Source organism: Rhinatrema bivittatum, chromosome 1 (genome assembly GCF_901001135.1).
Source record: "Rhinatrema bivittatum chromosome 1, aRhiBiv1.1, whole genome shotgun sequence".
Taxonomy (NCBI): domain Eukaryota; kingdom Metazoa; phylum Chordata; class Amphibia; order Gymnophiona; family Rhinatrematidae; genus Rhinatrema; species Rhinatrema bivittatum.
In genome coordinates this window covers 747,639,448-747,660,040 of record NC_042615.1, presented here as the reverse complement: position 1 = coordinate 747,660,040, position 20,593 = coordinate 747,639,448, and the positions used below count along the sequence as shown (strand labels likewise).

Here is a 20,593-nt window from a genome sequence, read left to right as displayed (position 1 = left end):
ACCACAGAATGATGGGCCAACTGTGTTTTCTGAAATCCAGGGGCGGTTTGCACCAGATGTGTGGCATCTGTTTTGCGGTTCACCGATGGTACAGAGCCTGGATGCTCCCAATTCCTAGCTACTTGGATGCTCCCAATTTCTAGCTACCAATTCCTTTTCAGCAGGTCCAAGAGGACTTCATGAACAGGTATGGACATGACCTCCTTGGGTACATCTACAAATTGAAGCACTTCCAGCATTTTATGCCTGAAATCCTCTTCTGTCTGAAGCTGGAATGATATGGTCTCAGACATTTTCTTTATAAAATTGATAAAGGACAGGTCCTCTGGAGGAGAACGTCTTCTCTCCTCAGGGGTAGATGGTTCTGAAGGCAAGTTGTCAGTATGTTGAGAAGAATCATCGGTCCAAGGATCATAAGGTTGGTCTCCTGTTCCCATGGTATCTCCAGAGGGAAGGAATGGTGCTATTCCCGAGGGATCAGGTCTAGGCACAGTCGGCACTGGAGGAGGCACCGATGGAGGGCGATACAGCATCGAAGGCGGAATGGGCACTGATGAAACCGGTAGCATCGACGGGCGAGTCTGTGGTACGACCCCGGACGGTCCGGGCATAGGGTCCGGTCTCGGTGTGTCTTCATCCTCCGATGACAAAGGAATTGGGGTGGAAGGCGTGGGACATACTGGTGTCCTCGGTTCCACTGCTGGAAGTGCACTGATCAACACATCCAGTCTGCCCAGTAGCGGTGCGAGCACCATAGGAATCGGGTTGGCGGCCGGAGCTGGCATCGGTGCCAGCGTCGATGGAGGCTGGAAGCCCCACAGCGCCTTTCCAAAGGCCTCTTGGATCATCCGATCCAATTCCTCACAGAGGCCTGGGGCATGCAACCCCAGCTCCGGAGTTGGAGGCAGCGCTGGTGTAGCCGGAGGGTCCACTAGTGAAAGTGGAGTCGAGGCTCCCGGCACCAATGAAGGTGGAGAACACCTCGGTAACCCAGTCGCAGAGGAGGATGGGGCCTTCTCTGCACGGGTTTTCTTAGTCAGTGGCTCAGTCGACACCGATGCCACAAGCTTGCCTGGATCGGCGGACTGAGCCTTCCGGTGACGGTGTTGACGTTTTTCACAATGTTCTCCTTGGTCCTTCTCCGGAGCCGAAGAGGAAGAAGTTGAAGCCTTCAGAGTAGTCGGTGCCGGGTGGACAGCACCGGTGTACCGCTGCTGGCGAGAGATCGATGTCACCGACTCAGACGATGTCGAAGCGGTCGATGGAGTTGGTGGTATTTGCCTGAAAAAGAAACTCCATCTTCTCTGAACGGGCCTTACGGCCCTTCAGTGTCATTTGGGCACAAGTTAGGATGTCATGGTCTGACCCCAAACACAACACACTGATGTGGGTCTGTGATAGACAACACACTGATGTGGGTCTGTGATAGCATTGTCCGAGGACAGTCGGGTCACGCCATGGCTTTGACAAAAATCTAGCCGCGGTGCAGTCAATGGCCAGTAGGCCCTGAAGGGAAAACTTGACGGGAATTGACTGCAAACAAGGGTAAAGCCTTATCTTACAAACCGCGGACTACGGAATTGATAGGGGGACCCTGGATGGGGTAGAATTTTTTGAAATTTTTTAAAAGATGTTCCGTGAGGAAAATTCCTGTCAGGAATCTCTAGAGAGCTCCTTAACCCACGTGGCTACTGTTGCGTGGAAAAAAAAGAGACTGAAGGGGGACCCCTGCTGGATGCAGGGTTAGTGCCATGCTAGGCATGCCCAGTAGGTGCCAGTCAAAGTTCTAGAAACTTTGACAAAAGTGTTCCGTGATTGGACTCCATCCTGATGATGTCACCCATGTGTGAGGACTACCATCCTGCTTGTCCTGTGAGAAAAAACATTGTTTTGTTGTGTTTGTGAATGCATGTTGCAGTGCTTAAAATTTTGATTAGCCTTTGCCGTCGTTAAAAGTTTGGATAAAATGCCAAGTTTTGAGCATTTTCCTGAAATCATTGAGTTTAGTACCACAGGGGAAAAGAATTTCAAAGACAGCTGGAGTGGGGGATGCCTCTCTCAGTAAGTAGGAGGAATGTTGATGATCCTACCAGTAGTATATCCTACTGTCAAAATGTAAAGATTGAGCCATGCACAAGTTATGTATACATAGCCAGCACAGTGAAATTGCAAATGGTTCATTAAATAAGTTATAGTCAATTCTGTAACTGTGTAACTGTGGTGCTTGCAAAGCTAATACATGCTAACGAGCACTGAACCCTAAGACAAATGTGTCTAAACCCCAAAGCTTAGACTTCGGTGCATTGCAAACAGTAAACAGACTTAGGCCTTGACGTCAAGACAGAAAACCAGAAAAGAGGTGAGATGGGAGAAGAAAGTTGTATTTTTTTTCTGGGAATAAAACATCTTAATATAAGCATTAAAGAAGCAGGCTGAGAGAACTAGACTGAGATCGAAACATCAAATAGCACGGAGGCCACAAAACTCTCATGCTGGTACATCAAAGGCATGGTAGATAGGCATATTAACAGCATAACTTCTAAGGTGGTGTACTGGGGCATGGCATGTATGCAGAACAGTGGCAAGAACCCTAAAGTGGTATATCTGATGCAAGGCAGATAGGCAGAGTAGCAATAAGACACCTAAAGTGGTCTTTCAGGGGCATGGCAGGTAGGTAAGAGTGGCTGCAAGGCCTTCAAGGTGCTATAAGTATTCTTGACACTCATATGGAAATTCTGGAAAGCCCAGCAAAGGCAAATTGATTTAAGCAAAACAAAACCAAAGAACAAACAGATTTTCCATCAACTCTAGCACCAGCCTTGAGCGATGAGGGCTCACGATGTCCCCTGCCATTGAGAAGACATGTTCAGTGGGCATGCTGATTGTTGGTCAGGAAATACGGTGCTGAGCCACCTTATTTAGGTCTGGCAAGTCTGCCGGTGCATCTGTGTCCATTTCCTCAATGGGCTTTGCGAGACAGTGTGTCACAAATTTCTCCATGAGTTTCCTTTGTTGGGGGTGGGCTAAGGGTCTCTCTTACCAGCAGCTTTGAGCTATGGCCTGTGTCAGGAAAGATGGTTCTTTGCGGGCAATATGGCTTTGGCATTTTGAGGTGTGGGTGGAAGTGGTAGCTGACAAGATGTTGCTCATACTTGCACTAATCTCTGAGGTGGTCACTCTTTCCTGTGCTACATCTCCACTTTGCTTGTTTTTCGCACTCTTGTTCACACATCCTAGCTACCATCCTTCATGAATATGAAATTCTGGGATTGGAGGGCGAGACTCCCAAAGTGTGGCAAGCATAAATCTATTTTTTTCTATCAGAGGTTTGTCTCATTTGCACCTTATGGTACAAGGAGACTAGAAACTGCAACATCTCTATTCCCATTCTCTCTTGCTCACAGAAACCCTCTTAATTATTCCTTCCAAATATTTACTATAGAGGAGACCCTGCCTAGAGTGGTGTTTCTGGAACTCAAATCCTCCAAGGCAATCTTGAAGGGCTTCAGAATTTCTATCAGTTGCATCATCACTACCCAATTATGATGCCCCAAGCGATAATACACACCCCATTCTGTGCCCCTGCCCTACTACTGTCAGTGTTAGACAGCTCTGCTCCAAAACAAGAGGGAGAGAAACATGTGGTGTTGGCACATGCTCTCCAAATTTCAACTGCTTCTGCCTTGAGCTGCATTCTTCTCTTGCCATTCTGCACTTAAAACATTCTCTCTTCAATTTAGGGGCAGGATTGCTTTTTTATTTTTTTATTGCTGCTGCTACTACTCTTGATTGGCCCTGCACCAATTCCTCTGCCTACTGGAAGTTTGGATATTACAAAGGAATCTATTTATGGATACTCTAGCTGTACCCACCTTCATAGTGTGGAAAATTGTCTTGTCACATACCTAAAGCCATATAAAGTTATGGCCATATTTAGGCATAGACAAGTGCCTAGGGTGCCACATTCTCAAATTGCTCAAAACCTGGGACTCTGTCTTGCTACTAAATTTCTGGGGACAAAATTCCCCTTCTCAGTCTTGCCTACGGGCACTATAATCTTAAATCCAGCCCTGCATACAGTATATGTATGTGTGAACTCAGTGTTGACTGACTCCTTTTCCAATGCACACCAAAAAAACCTGTTAAACACAAACAGATCCAAATAAGCAGCCTGGTAAGACTTATTTTTAGTTTGTCAGTATTGTTCACCTCACTGGTGTGCAGGCAGAGATAAAAAAAAAAAAATCAAAAAAAAAATCACTATCATTGTTATAATCTCCACACTGTCTCTATCCGACTCTCCCCCAGAAAAGTCATGCATGAACCCTGTGAACATGGAAAAAACAGTGTGTACAAGAAATCCTGATCCTATTTGCATTATACTAGCTTGTAGAGAACAAACTTGAACTCAGGTTATAAAAATTTGCACAAAAGAACATTTTGCACACTTAAGTCTTTCAAAAATTAGAACGAACACTGCCTCTGCTTCTGACTTTCTGGCACTGTAAGTGAAACCAAAAGAGAGAAGATCAGAAGCAGTACCTTACAAATGCCAAATCCAAACATTTAAAAAAAAGCTAGAAACTATGAGAAGGCTTCTCCAAACATGTCCTCCTCCACCAACTGATAGAGAGGAAATATAGAGCTTCCTGCACGTGTTCAGAGTTTATAATGGCCATAGGTAAGCATCACTTGATCCACACAGCAGCTACAGACTAGTTAAAAAGATGCTGCACTATGGTTTGTCCTCTGTGCTGTTTCCTTGTAACTTGTCCTGCCTTTGCTCTGACAAAACCTTGAGGTCACACAGATAAGAGTTGGTTGCTAAAATTACCTACATCTATTTATTTGTTCACAGCCCAGCCATAACATGAATGGGAAAACAAACAGATGAAAATATTTGTCTCAAAGTCCATACATTAAATGAATATAGACTCATTCATTATGTTTTACCCATCTGTTTCAAACAAATGCACATCTTAGTCAGCAACTTTGCATGCATTGGTTTTTTTACACTGGGGATGGGCCCAAGGACATCAGGACTCAAAATCCAAGTCCCCTGATCTGCTACAGCTCCTGCCAATTAGCTTCTACCAAGGCTTCAGTGAATCAATGTTGCCTGGATGGCCTCATCAGAGATTACTGGTGCTGCCAAGGTAGAAGCTGAGATACCTAAATTCCTGATCACCATTGGATCTGTGGGCAGAGTCCTTAACCCCGCAAATAAAGATGTTTCATGGCTATGAGAACAAGGGAATTCTACCTCCACCCCTGCATCTTCTAATGACTCTGCAACAGGAGTACTTTGAAAAAGAAGGACAAATTTATCTATTGGTACTTATAGTACTTGGGGTCCTGATGTTGCAGGAAAAGATCTGTCTCTCCTTGTGCTTTCTACCCATGGAAAATACATTTGAGTAAGACATGTCGAACACTCTACTTCTTCAGTCTGCCATCTTGAGTCTGTTTTCAGAGAAACCACCATGTTTTGATTTTTTTTTTTTAAGGACGAAACCCTGAAATAATATGATAGGGCCTCAAAGGGAAGAAGTTGGCCTCTATCCCTCAAAGAGGGTGTGGATAAGAGAATCTATTCTTCCAAGAGGCTACATTTAAATAATATTGGGACTTAAATGTGTAGATAGACTTCCATGTTTTAGCTTTGCAAATCTCCTGAATGGAGGTAGATCTTAAGTGGGCAACCAACAGAGTCACTGTCCTAACATTATGGGTCTTGACATATTAGTCTAAAAACAGGCCTGCTTAGGCATAGCAAAAGAAAAAAGCAATCTGCTACCTAAACTGAATTGGTACATTTTGTTTCTGCACTCCCAGGCCTATTAAAGGCCATAAGACCCTTACTTTTCAATATACTTATAAATGATCTGGAAAGAAATACGACAAGTGAGGTAATCAAATTTGCAGATGATACAAAATTGTTCAGAGTAGTTAAATCACAAGCAGATTGTGATAAATTGCAGGAAGACCTTGTGAGACTGGAAAATTGGGCATTGAAATGGCAGATTAAATGTAATGTGGATAAGTGCAAGGTGATGCATATAGGGAAAAATAATCCATGCCTCAGTTACACAATGTTAGGTTCCATATTAGGTGCTACTACCCAAGAAAGAGATCTAGGCGTCATAGTGGATAACACATTGAAATCGTCGGTTCAGTGTGCTGCGGCAGTCAAAAAAGCAAACAGAATGTTGGGAATTATTAGAAAGGGAATGGTGAATAAAACGGAAAATATCATAATGCCTCTGTATCGCTCCATGGTGAGACCGCACCTTGAATAGTGTACAATTCTGGTCGCCGCATCTCAAAAAAGATATACTTGCGATGGAAAAGGTACAGAGAAGGGCTACCAAAATGATAAGGGGAATGGAACAGCTCCCCTATGAGGAAAGACTAAAGAGGTTAGCACTTTTCAGCTTGGAGAAGAGACGACTGGGGGATATGATAGAGGTGTTTAAAATCATGAGAGGTCTAGAACGGGTAGATGTGAATCGGTTATTTACTCTTTCAGATAATAGACTAGGAGGCACACTCCATGAAGTTAGCATGTGGCACATTTAAAACTAATTGGAGAAAGTTCTTTTTCACTCAATGCACAATTAAACTCTAGAATTTGTTGCCAGATGTGGTTAGTGTAGTTAGTATAGCTGTGTTTAAAAAAGGATTGGATACGTTCTTGGAGAAGTCCATTACCTGTTATTAATTATGTTGACTTAGAAAATAGCCACTGATATTATTAGCAACAGTAACATGGACTAGACTTAGTTTTTGGGTACTTGCCATGTTCTTATGGCCTGGATTGGCCACTGTTGGAAACAGGATGCTGGGCTTGATGGACCCTTTGTCTGACCCAGCATGGCAATTTCTTATGTTCAAAAAGATGAGTGGATTTTTCTATGAATTTTTCTATGTTCAAGTTAGAAAGTGATAGCTCTCTTTAGTTTATAAGGGTCCTTTCACCTTTGTGGAGTTGTGGCTCAGGGAAGAATGTTGGCAGGACAATTGACTTTTTAAGGTGGAAATCAGTACCACCTCTGGCAGGATCTTGGGATGCATATGAGTACCACGCTATTATGATGAAATCTGATATGAATTGGATAAGTCACTAGAACTCGATGCTCATTGACTGTGAACCAATGTGACAGCTTCCAAAAATTCAACCTTTCAGGGTAGGTACCAGTTCAGACGCTCAAAAATGGTTTTTATCAGCTGAGTAAAATTCACACAGATGTTCTATGATGCTGCGGAAGGCTTTAATTGAAAATTTGTAAGCCGATATACTATAGCGAAATTCTGTGCATTTATTGCCCACAATTGCTGAAAGATTATTTCCTGACACTGTTCAAAACATGGTCGTGTCTGACTTGGATCTATGGATGCTGGACACTACCATTGTCCACATTTTGCATTTTAGAAAGGCATTTTATCTATTTTATTTATTCACTTTTTGTATACCGATATTCGTGAAGGCTTTATATCGGTTTACATCAAAAATTGAGCAATAAAAGATATTGTCAAACTAATGTACAATCATAAAAGCATTTAAGACATTTAAAATAATATTAGGAATACATCCAATTAATAATTATTTTCAAATAACACAAACTGCACATAAAATGTTAATAAATCTAGTAAACAAGATAAATAAGAGTACAGTAAATGAAATTAAAATAAGAAACAAAACTGAATAGATAAAATAAAGTAAATAAAATACAATCAAAATGTGGACATTTTGCATTTTAGAATGGTTGATCGCATGGTCAAGAAATATTTTAAATAAATAAATTTTGAAGATTGAATTTGGGATATTATGATGTCTCTGGTAATCCTAGTCATCTGATGCTGGGATATATTTCTAAATTTATTACATTGATTTACACATTTATGTAATATATTTAATTTGGAGACAGATTGAATTTTGTACTTTTTGATTTGTTGAAATAATGTAGAATTATTTTCATTAAAGCAATTACTTAAATAACACTTTCAAAATTTTGATATTATTTGTATTATACTTGCTCAGGCACATTTGGCTGGCAGTGCACAAATGTGAACTCAGCTTATAAAAAGTTGCACAATAGAAATTTTTTGCACACATAGCCTATCAAAAATGAAATGTTTGGTCAGGGGTGGTATTCGATTTATTTTATGATTCCCAAGAAGGACCTGGAGCAAGACCACATAAAACAAACACAAATAAAATTGGAAGAGAGGTAAACCTCAATTGATTTTCAGAACAGTGTGTTTGCGAGGAGTTAACTAAACTTAAAGTAGACAAGGCGCTGTTTTGCTGTGTGTGCTGGGTTCATGACCTGTATGTGCACATACATGCACACAGCTGAGAGGAAATAATGTTCCTGATGCTTTGGGACCAGTATCACTGCTTTCAAGCAAAGGTGCCTTTGAAGCATTTCTCTTACAAGTCTTTTTCTTCATGACCAAGTGACATGGGGAAATCATAAAAGCATCTGAAATAAGATGGGAAAATTCCAGGTCATAACCTTCTCATAATCTCCAAGATCTGAGGTACTTCGATCCCAACTCTGATAAAACAGATAGGCGACCGCCTATTTCTAGAATTTGAGATTGGGTCCTGAAAAACTAATTGAAAAGTTCAGGAGGATGCAGAAGATCCTGTGGATCCTTCCTTACCACTTCCTTTTTTGTCGCCCAAAAGGAATGAAACCAATCCAAACAGTCCAGACATTTGACCAGCTGAAGCATGTCCCTGCTTAAACCTCCTTGCATTCTGAAATGTATAACGGGACTGAGCAGAATAGGACACACCTTTAGGCCTATCCTCTGGACACCTAAGGAACTCAGAATCCACCCAAACCTTGGCCATCTTCTCTGAACAATAAGGTCCCTTTAAAAGGAGGTTTTGTTAAATTGCTATAGGAGATGGAATCTGCTGAGCAATACTGCAACCACAGAAGTCTTCTAGCTACTATTCTAGAAGTTATACTCCTTGCTGTAGTATGCACTAAATTAAAAGACGCATCCATCAGGTATGCCATGCCGCTTTCAAAGTGGAAAATCTTTTTCATAACTTCCCCCCTAATACCTGAAACTTCTTCCAGTATACATAGAGCTAAACAACTCAGACCTTGCAATAACACTGCAAGCAGCAATCTGAAATGCCATAAGAGGCCTTGAAGGCTTGCTTTAAGGCAGCCTCAATTTTTCTATCTTATACATCTTTTAAAGCAATGCCACCTTCTACTGGAATGGATGCTCTTTTAGAAACAGAACAAACCAGCACATTCACTTTTGGGAACTTAAGCCGCTTTCTCTCCTGAAGTACCTAGGGATATAATTTGGATAACAAGTCCCCCTTTAAAATTCGCCTCAGGTGAGATCCATTCCAGGTCATTTAAATTTTTCACCGCTTTATGGAGAGAGAAAAATTTAAAGGGTTTTCTAATACTAATCATAATAAGATCCTCGGCAATGTCTGGACTTTTTTCCTTTTTCTCCTCTAAAACATTAAGAGTCTGTAACGCCTATAAATATTAGGGAAAGAAGTTTTTCCTCTATGAAAGGGATAGACCTGGAAGAACTATTATCCCCTTCTGGAGGGAATTCTTCCTTCAATTCCTTCTTACTGTGAATAAATCTCAGTACTTTAAAATCCTCTACAGAATCCTTTTACTGGGAGGGATTCGTCTATCTCTAACTTTTACCTTCCTAGCTTCTCTTGAAGCAGAAAAACCCAGAAACAAAAGTGGGAGTGAACTCTGCCCTATAGAAACAGCTCACGTCATGCACCTAATAAACTTTAAACATAGTAGCCCAGACCAAGGAAGAAGCTTCTAAGGGAGAGCACATTGACAATGTATCCCTCGAAGTAGCTGCCAAGGTTCCTGCTCCGTGGGACTGAGAAAGGGAGGATCCAGTGCCCTGTTTCCTACATTCCCAAAATGGCCACCGTTCCCAATACAGTAGTCATTTCCCCAGTGGGAACCAGTTGTCTAGACAACCATGCTGAAGTTCTCCCCGCCCCCGAATGCCACAAAATCACCATTTCGATTCACACCGTCTTCCCCTAAACAGGCATGACATAGTTTTGCTGACTCCCCTCCTACTGCAGCCTGCGGGGATCTACAACCACTTCAGAGCGGGGCCTTCTTCCTGCATTCTGCCGATGTTGCCATGCTTCTATAGCCTCTGTGTATTGCACTGCCATGGTCCAAGAAGAAAAAGGGGAAGCAGTACTCGCCCTTCAGTTTCAAGAAGCTTTAAAGGCTCTGCCACTGTCTGCACCTGCCTTTTCCCATCTTCTATGCTGAGTTGCAACCATCTTTGTTAATTTTTTTTTTTTTATCTGACAGGCACATAATACAAAGGCGTTTTCTTTTTGTTAAAAGAAGGCAGACAAGGGAGGGGTTAGAAATATCTGGATGGGTGGGGGGATCTCAGGCTAAAGCGGAATCCAGTAACCCCCCTGGCCTAGGGCTACTCCAATGAGGGAGAGAGAACTAGCCTTTCATCTTAGGAGCTGCCTAAGATAAATTTTACCAGACTCTCCTGGACTATGCTCAACTGGGGGAGGAAAAGCCAGTCTTTCACCGCAAAAGTCATCCTCTACTATACAATTCTCCACTATCCTAACAAGGTCTCATTCCACAGCACAGGAAGCTCACCTACCATCTGCTGGAGACAGAGAACACTGGCAGGCTACGGTCAGCACCGTTGCCTATAAGGGACAGTGTCAGCAAACGTGTTAGACTCTGTCTCCATTGCTGGTCAGTGGACATAATCCATTTGTATGGACTGGTCTGACTGGATGATGAAGAAGACATGAACATAAGATTTGCCAAAATGGGTCAGACCAAAGGTTCATCAAGTCCAGTATCCTGTTTCCAACAGTGGCTAAGCAGGATCCCAAGGGGTAGATAGATTCCAAGCTCTTATCCCAAGAATAATCAGTGGATTTCAGCAATGCTACCTTAATAATGGTTTATGGATTTCTCCTTAGGGAATTTGTCTAAACCTTTTTTAAATGCAGCCACACTAATAGTTTTCATCACATCCTCTGTCAACATATTCCAAGCCTTAATTATGGTATAGGAGAATGTCACTAGGGCCTGCAGCTCACTAACATCACCAAAAATATGACCTTCTGTGTCAGGTATTTCACAGGAATCTAATGTCTTAAAGGGGGCTTTCATCAGCTAAATAAAAACTACACTTAATTTCCATCACATAGGAACTTGTTCCAAATTCTTGGGTCTAGGATCAGTTCAGTGTTCTCTTCAGGATCAGGAAATACTTGGAATAAAAACCCGACCTCTTTCCCCTAGTGAAACAGGTGTGAAAGCATTTGCCTATAAGAGGGAGGTCAGCACTATCTGTAGCAGTTCCTTAGTGCTCACTAATGGAGATAATGTCTCCGATGTCCAGGTGGGCACCCACCTCAGCACCAGTGATCATCAAACGGTATGGTTTAATATCACTAAAAGAATAGGGAAAAGAACCACAAAGACCCGAGTTTTACAGTTCAAAAACACGGGTCTTTGAGGAAATGGGGTAAGTACCTGGAGGAAGAACTAAAAGGATGGGAGAACGAGAGAGATGTGGAGCAGCAGTGGACCAATCTAAAACGAGCAATCACCAAGGCAACTACTCTATATGTTAGAAATGTAAAGAAAAGCAAAAGAAAATTGAAACCTATCTGGTTCTCAAAGGAGGTGGCTGACAAATTAAAGCTAAAAGAACAGCATTCAAGCAATATAAAAGATCCCAAAGGGAGGAACACAAAGAAGAATATTTGATTCAACTGAGGGAGACAAAGAAATTAATCAAGTTGGCAAAAAGTCAAGCGGAAGAGAGGATTGCCAAGGAGATAAAAAATGGTTGACAAAACATTTTTTCAGATACATCAGCGAAAAGAGAAAGGTCCCAAAGTGGTATAGTGAAATTGAAAGGTGATAATGATCAATGCGTGGAGAGAGACGAAGAAATGGCAGAAATATTAAACGAATACTTCAGCTCTGTGTTCACTAAAGAAGACCCTGGAGAAGGACCATCTCTACACAACAAGAAACTGGAAGGAAATGGAATAGATGAAAATCCTTTACAGTAGAAAATGTGTGGGAAGAGCTAAAGAACCTGAAAGTGGACAAAGCCATGGGGCCTGATGGGATTCATCCAAGGATATTGAGGGAGCTCAGAGATGTTCTGGCAGGTCCGCTATGTGACCTGTTCAATAGATCCCTTGAAACAGGAGTGGTGCCGAGTGATTGGAGAAGAGCGGTGGTGGTCCCGCTTCAACAGAGTGGGAACAGGGAGGAGGCTGGCAACTACGACCGGTTAGCCTCACTTCGGTGGTGGGAAAGTAATGGAGTCACTGCTGAAAGAGAGAATAGTGAACTATCTACAGTCTGGAGACTTGATGGACCAGAGGCAACATGGATTCACCAGGGGGAAAATCCTGTCAAACAAATTGATTGACTTTTTTGCCTGGGTAACCAAGGAATTGGATCGAGGAAGAGCACTCAATATCATATACTTGGATTTCAGCAAAGCTTTTGATACGGTTCCGCACACGGAGACTGGTCAATAAAACGAGAAGCTTGGGAGTGGTGCCGAGGTGGTGACCTGGATTGCAAATTGGTTTGACGGACAGAAGACAATGTGTAATGGTAAATGGAACCTTCTCTGAAGAGAGAGCGGTTTTAAGTGGTTGTACCGCAAGGATTCGGTGTTGGGACCGGTCCTGTTCAATATCTTTGTGAGCGACATTGCGGACGGGATAGAAGGTAAGGTTTGTCTTTTTGCGGATGACACTAAGATCTGCAACAGAGTGGACACGCCGGAAGGAGAGTGGAGAGAATGAGACGGGATCTAAGGAAACTGGAAGAGTGGTCGAAGATATGGCAGCTGAGATTCAATGCCAAGAAGTGCAAAGTCATGCATATGGGGAGTGGAAATCCGAATGAACTGTATTCGATGGGGGGGAAAGGCTGATGTGCACGGAGCAGGAGAGGGACCTTGGGGTGATAGTGTCTAATGATATGAAGTTGCGAAACAATGCGACAAGGCGATAGCAAAGCCAGAAGAATGCTGGGCTGCATAGAGAGAGGAATATCAAGTAAGAAAAGGGAAGTGATTATTCCCTTGTACAGGTCCTTGGTGAGGCCTCACCTGGAGTACTGTGTTCAGTTCTGGAGGACCGTATCTACAAAAAGACAAAGACAAGATGGAAGCGGTTTACAGAGAAGGGCGACCAGGAAGGTGGAGGATCTTCCATCGGGCTGAACGTACGAGGCGAGATTGAAGAATCTAAATATGTCCACCCTGGAGGAAAGGAGGAGCAGAGGAGCGATATGATACAGGACTTTCAGATACTTGAAAGGTTTTAATGATCCAAAGGCACCGACCAACCTTTACCATAAGAAAAAATCAGCAGAACCAGGGGTCACGATTTGAAGCTCCAGGGAGGAAGATTCAGAACCAATGTCAGGAAGTATTTCTTCACGGAGAGGGTGGTGGATGCCTGGAATGCCCTTCCGGAGGAAGTGGTGAAGACCAGAACTGTGAAGGACTTCAAAGGGGCGTGGGATAAACACTGTGGATCCATAAAGTCAAGAGGCCGCCAATGAAGAGTGGGTGACTCGCCAGAATGATGGCTACTGCCTGGACACAATACCCTTATTCAATAAACATACACATGGTTACTGTGACCTCCAACATCACTCTAAGCTTCAACAGCAAGAGGAAATGTGGAAAAAGGATTTGCACTCACAAAGCCGGGAGTAGCTGGCTTGTTACGGCGGTTACTACCCCAAACCAAATGTGCCTGATACTTCACTTTCGATGCACATCCAGCATAGCTCTCTGCTCCAACAGCAGGGGAGAAGAAAAACTGATACTTCACGCATACCCAGCATAGCTTCAACGGCAGGGGAGAAGAAAAAGGATTCACACTCACAAAGCGGGAAGTAGCTGGCTTGTTACGGCGGTTATACCCCAAACCAAATGTGCCTGATACTTCACTTTAGATGCATATCCAGCATAGCTCTCTGCTGCAACGGCAGGGGAGAAGAAAAACAACCAATAAGGGCTGTATAACATAGTCTGGGTTAAAACAAATAAGCATGGGTGTAGCTTGCTTATTGCGGCGGTTACTACCCCTACTACCCCCTAACTAATCAAGCTAGATATTTCACTTGGATGCAGCTCCATCACTGCTCTCTACATTAATGGTGGGGGGAGGAAGGGAAATAGAACCAAGAGCTAAAAGAAACAGATAAGTATGAGAGAAAAAATGTGTGAAGCTTGCTGGGCAGACTGGATGGGCCGTTTGGTCTTCTTCTGCCGTCATTTCTATGTTTCTATGTTTCAGACTAAGAGCTTAAGACCAAGAGCTTATTGGTGGGCGATTTGGCAGGTTTTCCAACAGACACAATATGTTTCCATTCTTGACTATGCTGAGAACCCAGGTATTGAAGCTTATTTTGGGCCAACAGTTTATGTAAAATCTCAGCCCTCTCTCTATATGAAGGTCCTCTGGCATGGAATCTGGTATCCTGATTATGCTCTTCTCAATCCAGTCAAAACCTCATCCCAGGTTTTGGCTGGGATGCTGGCTGTGGGGCTTTTTGATATCTGGGACAAGAGCAAGGTCCCTTCTGTTGACATTTCCTCAGTAGAAAGGCCTTCCCAGCACCCCACTTGAATATCTCCTTGATGAGGAGAATGGTCATTCAATATAGCCACCACTTCCTTGACTATCTCCAAAGAGATTCTCCCCATTGAAAGGCACATTGGCAAGCCTGTCCATAAAATCCTGTTTTATGCCTGAGGCCCTCAGTCCTACAAGTCTGCAGGTGCCCATACCCACTACAGAGATACATGAAGCTGTCTTGAAAACATCAAAGGTCAACTAGATGTTTTCTACAATCCATCCCCTTGTCCACTAGTGACTCAGTGGCATCATGCCACTCCTGAGGGAGCGGTTCTGACAAACCCTTCATGTCCTTCAGAATGTTTCATATATATTGGTTCACAAAAAAGCTGGTAAGAAGTTATGCAGGCATTGAGCATAGCTCTCTAGTAAACTTTCTCCCAATATAATCAAGGATATGAGAATCCCTCCACAGGGTCACTGAGAAGTAGATTCTAGAGTCCTTGGTATTTTTGAGAGTGAATTTGACTGACTGATGAGGCAGTTTTTGCTTCTTAAATCTGGAAGCTTTCTGGATATGATATATCACACTTGCCCTTCCTTTTCCCTGGAGACAGAGAGATGGGGGGCTCGCCAACATTCTCATCTGCATCTCTTAAAGGTGGTCACTGACAATATCCTTGGGGGGTGGGGGGGATACACAAATTGGAGGATGTCAAACATTCTTGCCTTGGACTCTTCCTGCTGCTGCAAATCAAATGGAATGCCATTTTGTTAAATTTGCAGAGAAAGCCTCTGAAGAAGAGGGGTCTGAGGGGAGACTTGTTGACCTCACCTGATCAGAGAAGTTCCAAATCCATAAATGTACTCCCACAAACACTCTGAGTCTGAGCCAGAATGGTAGGTTAGTGATGGAAACTGAGCCTGCATATGGCTAACAACAAGGCCTCAGTGACAACAGCTCTTGCTGGAGTCTAGACCCTGATGAACTTCTGTGTTTAGAAGAAGCTTCCTTCCTCAATGCACTGGAAATTTACATTAGTGTAGTGGTATGAATGTTGATGGTCCTCCAGAAACCATCATTAGGGCTTCTTTCCAGAATGCTTTTAAGAGTTTCCAGCATGGGTTGGGCCTCAATCTGTAAGGGCACTGAAGCCTGCCCTCTTTTGGTCTAAGGTCTGCTGGATCCTTCTTTCTAGCTCTTCCTTGAAAAATGACAATGCCAATACCACATGAGAAACAGGAGGATAGTTCATATCTTCCAGGGTCATTTAAGGAAGATTGGTGGCTGGCATCTGAACCTTGTGAGGCTTCTGTGATTCCTGAGAATGAGACAAGGATGATCTGTCCTCTCTACAGGAATATTTCCTGGAATTCAAATCTCCGCTCCTGGCACTGTGCACTGATGGAGACAGATGATTCTGGACCTTTGCTTGCTTCATGAGATCAGAGATCAGAAGAAAAGAGGAGCTGGACGATGTCTTATCATCCTGGTCCTTACAGGTGCTCGATTTGAAGGGAATTAATGCCTCCTGATATCGATGTGCCACCAGCAGTCGATGCAGCTCCTGGGTCCCTTGATGCCCATGAGCCGGATTTAATTCTCCCAAAGAGCTTCTCCATCAGTTTTCATCAGGAACAGCACCCTTTAGGGGTTATCTTTCCGCACAGGGAACACTCCAAGACAACATGGTCCTCCTCCAGACAAGGCACACATTATCTTGGTGATCTGTGATAGACATGATACATTTGCACCAGAGGCATTAACTGAAGCCACTGGCAATTTTCATTTTCTGGGAAATAGGCCAAAAACCAATGAGGCAAAATTAAGCGACTTGATTTTAACAAGAAACCCAATTGATGCACCAATGTTAGTGCTCCTGGAAGACAACAAAAATAAACAAAACTTGGAATCGATTGATGAAACCTAATTATTGAGACTAAGAGAGTTGGAATGAAGAGAACCACAAAGCCCCATGCGAGAATTCATATTTTAAGAAATTCTTCTCAAAAAGAGAGAAGAACCGTGTCAGTGCGCTTTATGGAAAAATCAAGACTGAAATGGCTCTGCACAATGCGGGTCATGATGCACATGCCAAAAGCTTCTACAAGCTTGTGTGTATATCTTATGCACCAGGCTTTATTGGATATCACCCACTGATGTGGACATATCCTGCTTATTCTTGGAGAAGCACTAAACCTGCTTCTCCTTACCCTTTCAGCAGTTAAATTACAAGGGATAACTAGTGGCAAAAGAATACAGACAAATTTCTAGAGCTTGGGAGCAACTCATGAAACCTAATTTTGACAACAGCTGGGTATCTTGTAGTTTACCCTTATGATACATTTTTTAAGCATTGTATTATTTTCTGAATGATCTTTGTTTGATATATGCTATTTACTGACTTATTGCCTTCAGTTTTTTAGATAGCTGTTTCAGAAATTTAAATAAGTGCATGCTAGGTCACATGAGGCAGCTATGTGACTTGAAAATGCTTATCTTTAAATAAAAACTGAAAAAAATGAATCTCTTTGGTTTGGCAGGTCCTTCAGATGCATAGGTCTTGTAAGTGTTCATTGTAATCTACATGTGGCTGGTAGGTAGGTGAGATGTTCTGGGAGGTTTTTGTTATTGATTGGGTGGATTGTTAGTATATATAATTTTCTGATACGGCCTCGTTCTTTTTATAGAGAGAGAGAGAGGGGAATTCCCTAGTTAGATTCCTAGTGTAGTGATGCATTATGGCTTACAATATTGATGCTACACAGAAGAGCTTAATATCCCTTTTTAGACTGCAGTAAACAGCTTAAGGCAGAACAAAAGTGGGCTAATGGCAAAGCAAATAAGAGCTGTAAACATAAACAAGATAAAATCATTCATCGCACCAAATAAGGCTTTAGCAATTATTAATGTTAATAAGTTTGTTTAATAATCATGATGATAGGTATGAAACTTATCTTATTTGTTACTTCTCTGAAGTTTACCTTGTATGGAACAAAAGGAGAAGTACAATAAAATATATAAGTTGAGTTCTTACCTGCATATATCAGAATTGCTTTCCTAGGGTTTGGTTTTTTTTTTTTTTTTAACAAGCCACTCTCTGGGCCAGATTTTATAACATGTGCGCGGGCATAGATTTGTGCACGCAACCCAGCGCGTACAAATCGACGCCCGATTTTATAACATACGCGTGCATGTTATAAAATGTGGGGCCGGCGCGCGCAAGGGAGTGCACACTTGTGCACCATACGCGCGCCGAGCCCTAGGGAGCCCCGATGGCTTTCCCTCCGAGGCCGCTCTGAAATCATGGTGGCCTCAGAGGGAACTTTCCTTGCACCACCCCCCCACCTTCCCCTATCTAACCTGCCCCACAGCCCTACCTAAATCCCCCCCACCTTTATTTTGTGATTTACGTCTGCCTCTGGGCAGGTGTAACTTGCGCGTGCCGGCCAAGTGCCGGTGTGCGAACCCCCGGTACAGACGCTGTGCTGGAGGCCTTGATCCCACCCCCGGACTGGCACCCTGCCCTCGCCCCCTTCCCGCCCCTTTTTCAAAGCCCCAGGACATGCGTGCGTCGCCGAGCCTATGCAAATTAGGCTCGGCGCACGCAGGGACAGGTTTTCGGGGTTATGCCCTTTGAAAATCTGCCCCTCTGCGCGCACATACTTGTTCCAAACTGCAGCAGATTGGTCTGAGATAGTGTTATTTTTCAGTCTAATAATGAGTAAACGGGACCTTTTGGATTCCCTTAGTTTCTTGGGATCTGACAATATGGTGCACGAAAACCTTTTAGGAAGGAGAATATATTTTCTAAAAATCTTTTTTCTCACTCCTTATACCTTTTACTCATCTGCAGTTACTTCTCTTTCTTTTTGATGGACCCAGTTTTCTTGCAGTTTTTGTTGATTGTTTCTAATCTTTTAGTTGGTTTTCAGGCGAGTCTCTTGTTTTTTTTCTTCTCTCTCATGGTTCCAGTTCTGGGCTTTTGCCTGGCGCCATAGCCAAAGGAGGGGTTTCTTAGTTTATAGAATCCTCTTGGCATGCAAGAATTGAGCTTTAGTTTATACATTCCTTCGGTTGGCAGGCAAGAATTGAGTTTAAGATGCACCTTTTGATATTCACCTGTGTGTGAATGTATTAGCCGTTTGCACACTCTTTATTGTTTGAAATTTTACTTTGTTTATGATATCAACTAATTAGACAGTATTGTACTTTTGATGTAAACAATCTTGTGTTTTCTTTTTGGGGAAAATGTGGTATATAAGCACAAATGTAAACTGTAATGAAATCTCAAACCGAAAATCTTGAGAAATGGAATACATAGTATTTTTGATCTGATTGCATAATTACGCTGTCATGCTCTCCTTACACATATGACAACAGTGAGTAAAAGACAGGTCTTTTTAAATGTTCTATCCAAATGATTCTACCTCAGAACAAAAGAATACACCACTATGGCACTAACACTGCATATGAGGCCAAAGTATTATTTTCCAAACATTAAAAGGACCATTTACCAATTAACACTTGTACATCTAAAGCCCCCAAACTAAGGACATCCAATAAACCTTAGATATATTTCCACAAATACTTACTAATAGAAACTGTACATCTTGAAATAGCTCCTGTATAAATCTTCGAGATGGTAGTCGAAATGTGCAGTGTGCTAACAAATAGGAAACCTCAGAGTATAGACATATATCATCAAAAGCTTGGGGAAACTTTTCCTTAATTCTGAAAATCAAAAAAAATAAAATAAAATTACTATCTTGCTATAAGTTGATTAGCTGAGCAAACTGCAAATGTGTCTAAGTAGAAAAGGACCTGAAAGTTTCTTTAATGTATTTTTTTTTTAATGTAATAAAACAACTTTTTTGTTCCTGGATGTGGTTATGATAATCTTCATTTTTCATCCTGATAGCATATGAAGATATTCTTGCAATAAACGTCACCTCCAACACTTTATAACACATCTACAAACAGCTGTCAATGTAAGTTAATGTACAGAACTTTCTTACGTCAGGAGACCAGTTTCATGTCCTTTTGTTCCAACTGAACTACTCAAGTTGATGACCAGCCGTAAGATTTCTTTTCGAAGCAATATACGGCACACTGGCATATCTTCTGGAATTGTTTTTCCACCTTAAAGATGGATAAAAATATTTCATATTAAACAAGGATGTGAAAGGTGACAATTACAACTGTGAAAAAAAAGGAAAAAAGTCTGAACGCACAGCTGTACATCAGTTTTTGAGGGAGAAAATCATGTAACTAGGGCTTGAATTCACGGCTCAATTATCCAGGTCATGCTATTCTAGTCTGCGCAATGCAAGTATCACAACTATTTTCAAAATTCATGGGCCAGCTGTGCTGACCTTGTGTAGTGTGAAAACTTGCCCTAATATACTCTCTTGCCCTACCTCTCACATCCTTCAGCTTGCTTACCAGTCTTCTCCTTAGAACAGCTTAAAAATTCTTAGTTATCCACAGAGGCAAAGTCTATCACACCTCCCTAATCCACCACTATTAGCAGATCATTAAAGAACTCAATCAAGTTTGTCCAGCAGGATCATCCTTTTGTGAAACCATGTTAACTGTATCCTGTACTTTGTTTCAAGATGCTGCATTATCGTTTTCTTTAGTAGAGTTTCCAAAGTTTTATACATTATCGATGTTAGACTAATGGATCTGTAGAGTTCCCTGCTTGCCTGCCTTCTCCTCCCAAAGTGTTTGTATAGTAGGATAGTGGGACCATAACATTTCTCTTCTAGTCTCTCAGAACCTCTTTCGTTCAAGCTGAATAGAATTGCAAGGGGCATTATCAGCATCTTGAACTCATATAAAGGTGAATTTTAAAAGCCTGGCACACACATCTATCAGGGAATGTGTGAATATGTCGGGCTCTTATGTACTGACCGTATTTTAAAAAGTGCCCAGGTACTCGT

The 20,593-nt window shown here is 42.3% G+C and overlaps 1 protein-coding gene across 1 annotated transcript in view; it reads right to left on the bottom strand.

The window, feature by feature from the left end:
* Window positions 1-20,593, bottom strand: part of RICTOR (RPTOR independent companion of MTOR complex 2) — a 663,554-nt gene that overhangs the window by 16,732 nt on the left and 626,229 nt on the right. The window contains 2 exon segments of the mRNA XM_029578377.1: window positions 19,244-19,382; window positions 19,667-19,790. Coding sequence (XP_029434237.1) covers window positions 19,244-19,382; window positions 19,667-19,790 — 263 coding nt within the window.